This window comes from Solenopsis invicta, chromosome 10 (genome assembly GCF_016802725.1).
Source record: "Solenopsis invicta isolate M01_SB chromosome 10, UNIL_Sinv_3.0, whole genome shotgun sequence".
NCBI lineage: Eukaryota > Metazoa > Arthropoda > Insecta > Hymenoptera > Formicidae > Solenopsis > Solenopsis invicta.
Window position 1 is genome coordinate 11,275,678 of NC_052673.1, and position 2,848 is coordinate 11,278,525.

The following is a 2,848-nucleotide window of genomic DNA, read 5'->3' on the forward strand; positions in this document are numbered from 1 at the left end:
TTTTCTTTATCGAGACTTGTCAGTCTGTACGTGGAAAGAATTTTCTCTTGGAATTTATCCTTTAAATCATGGTAGTGGAACGACATGTATTTCGAAGAATTTTAATAGAATTTTAATAAAATTTAATCAAGCTATTTTATACTATTAAATAGTTATAAGAGTAATAGTATTAGTAATTTTTTATGTGTAATAGTTTGGTTAAAAGTTATAATGAAATTCTCTATATTGTCACACAATTATCGTGAAGATAATTTAAAGATAAATTATAAGAAAAAATTCTTATCGTGTATGTCCGTTTATCACAACTTGAAGATATAAATTAAGGATAAATAAAGTTTTAAAATAATTAATAAAGTCTTGGAAAATACTTAAAAATCTGCCTGAGAACTTTATTTTTTATTTTTATTTTATTTTATTTTATTTTTTTTTTTTTGTAATGGCTAATTATGATTGGCATGACATTGAAACGTTTAATTGAAAGGGATGATTGTGATTGACATTGAAGCGTTTAATTTTCTTAAAACTGAGAAAATTGAATTTAGATCAAGTTCTTAAAAAAGGGGGGGAATTTCACAATTGTTACATTGAGCTCTTCGCTTGCGTGACATTTTAATTTACTGTGCATCCTGGGAATACAAGTGCACCGTGCACCAACAACAAGGCACAAGTACTGCACCGAAGAAATTTTAAAAGCATACGTAAATTGTAAATTATAAAGTAGATAGGGGTTTACAGAAAATTTTGTGTAGCAATATTGCGTTGCTGAAAATCGACAATTTAGAGTTGACTCAATTTAACGCCAAATATTCAAACGCGATAGATGTTAAAATACTTTGCACTTGCAACAACACTATATGTATAAATGCAACTAATTCTACATGTTTACAACGTCCAGTTTTAATTTGTATCTTCTCGATGTTTTGCACGCTGTAAAGAGACCACAACGAGCAAGACGAGCTATAATATTGATTGAAGGATTCATTTTTAAAATTGGGGGAATTTAACATTAATATTAGTTTTGAAATTAAGTACAGATTAATTTTAGAAATTCTTTTTCTTATTATTTTACTATGATGAGAAAAAAAATGTTGCACCTTTAACATGATTTTTTTGGCATTTTGTTGCAGTAAAAAAAATAACAAAATGGTGGACGCAGCGGTTTTGGACAAGCTGGAGTTCCGCTATGTGAAACTAGTCGAGTCCGACAGCAAATCGCTGCTGAAGAAGTATTTAACCAAGGAGATCTTCGATCAGCTCAAGACCAGGAAGACCTCATTCGGCTCCACCCTTTTGGACGTCATTCAATCTGGTCTTGAAAATCATGATTCCGGCGTTGGTATCTACGCGCCCGACGCGGAGGCGTACACCGTCTTCGCAGAGCTTTTCGATCCTATCATCGATGACTATCATGGCGGTTTCAAGAAGACCGACAAGCATCCTCCCAAGGACTTCGGTGACCTCGACTGCTTCGGCAATCTCGACCCTACCGTAAATTTTTCTTACACATTTTATTTATGTTATTACAAATTTCTACTCTATACAGTCCTTACTCTCTAAACCTGAATCAGGGAAATCTTATTGATTTACAATATACCTATAATTATGTTTATTAGTGATTATTCACTATTTTTCCGCTTAAGAGAAGAATATTTTTACTGATCGAAATGAGTATTATAAAAGGCAGTGTATATATTACTGATTGATATAGTTATAAGCATACCGCAGAAATCAGACTGTTCATCGTTTTTCAGTGAATAATTCACTGATTACAATTTGAGAGTATTTCTTGTCAAAGCATGCTGACCTCTCAACTTATTTCTGTAGTGTGCATTTTTTTACAATTTATACAGATATACAATTTAAATGCCGGTTTTGAACGGTCTAACTTAGAAGGGTTTTTATAGCAAGATACTCGGTGGTTTGCCATTGCCTTCCGAGAGATAACAATCAAATAAAATTAGACATTTTTGATCAGTGGGATTTGAACCGCATCCTTGGCACGGAGAGTAGACGCATGACTCTGCGCCACGAACACTACACAAATTACAATATATATAACAAAATTAATACAATTAAATCTTGTAATAGGAATTATTAAATTAGATAGTAATTATAATTATATAAAATTCTTATAACATTTTTTTTTTTCTTATACAGGGTGAATACATCGTGTCGACTCGCGTGCGATGCGGTCGCTCCTTGGAGGGATATCCGTTCAACCCATGTCTAACGGAGGCGCAGTATAAGGAGATGGAAGAAAAGGTGTCCAGTACGCTGTCGGGTCTCACCGGTGAACTGAAGGGTACTTTCTACCCGCTCACTGGCATGAGCAAGGAAGTACAGCAGAAGCTGATTGACGATCACTTCCTCTTCAAGGAGGGTGATCGTTTCCTTCAGGCAGCGAATGCTTGCCGTTTCTGGCCCACCGGACGCGGCATCTTCCATAACGATGACAAGACCTTCTTGGTTTGGTGCAACGAGGAAGATCATCTTCGTATCATCTCTATGCAGATGGGTGGTGATCTTGGACAGGTTATTATTCAGAAATAATCTAAATAAAGAAATCTAATCTTATTCTTATTATACATGAAATAATATTTCTTGTCTTTAATAAGTTACTACACATATGTTATATGTTCATCTAGCAAGTATAAATATTTAAAAGAACATTTTACTAATATTAATATTTACAAAAATTTCTTGAATTATCTTGTAATGTCTCTTAAGAATTTTGTTTGAAAATTTTGATATTTCTGTTATAAAACTTCCTAACTTATTTTTTAATTTAATTAACATTACGATGTATCATTCTGACATATTTAAATATTAATTAATTAATTTGTATTAG

General features: G+C 32.9%; 1 protein-coding gene across 4 annotated transcripts in view; it reads left to right on the forward strand.

Annotated features, from left to right (window-relative positions):
- LOC105195484 (arginine kinase) overlaps window positions 1-2,848 on the forward strand; it is a 28,474-nt gene that overhangs the window by 24,013 nt on the left and 1,613 nt on the right. For 3 of the 4 annotated variants that reach the window (XM_039453966.1, XM_039453965.1, XM_039453964.1), the window contains 2 exons: window positions 1,128-1,488; window positions 2,158-2,532. In XM_039453966.1, the coding sequence (XP_039309900.1) occupies window positions 1,144-1,488; window positions 2,158-2,532 (720 nt within the window). In that variant the 5' untranslated portion in view covers window positions 1,128-1,143. 4 annotated transcript variants of the gene reach the window in all.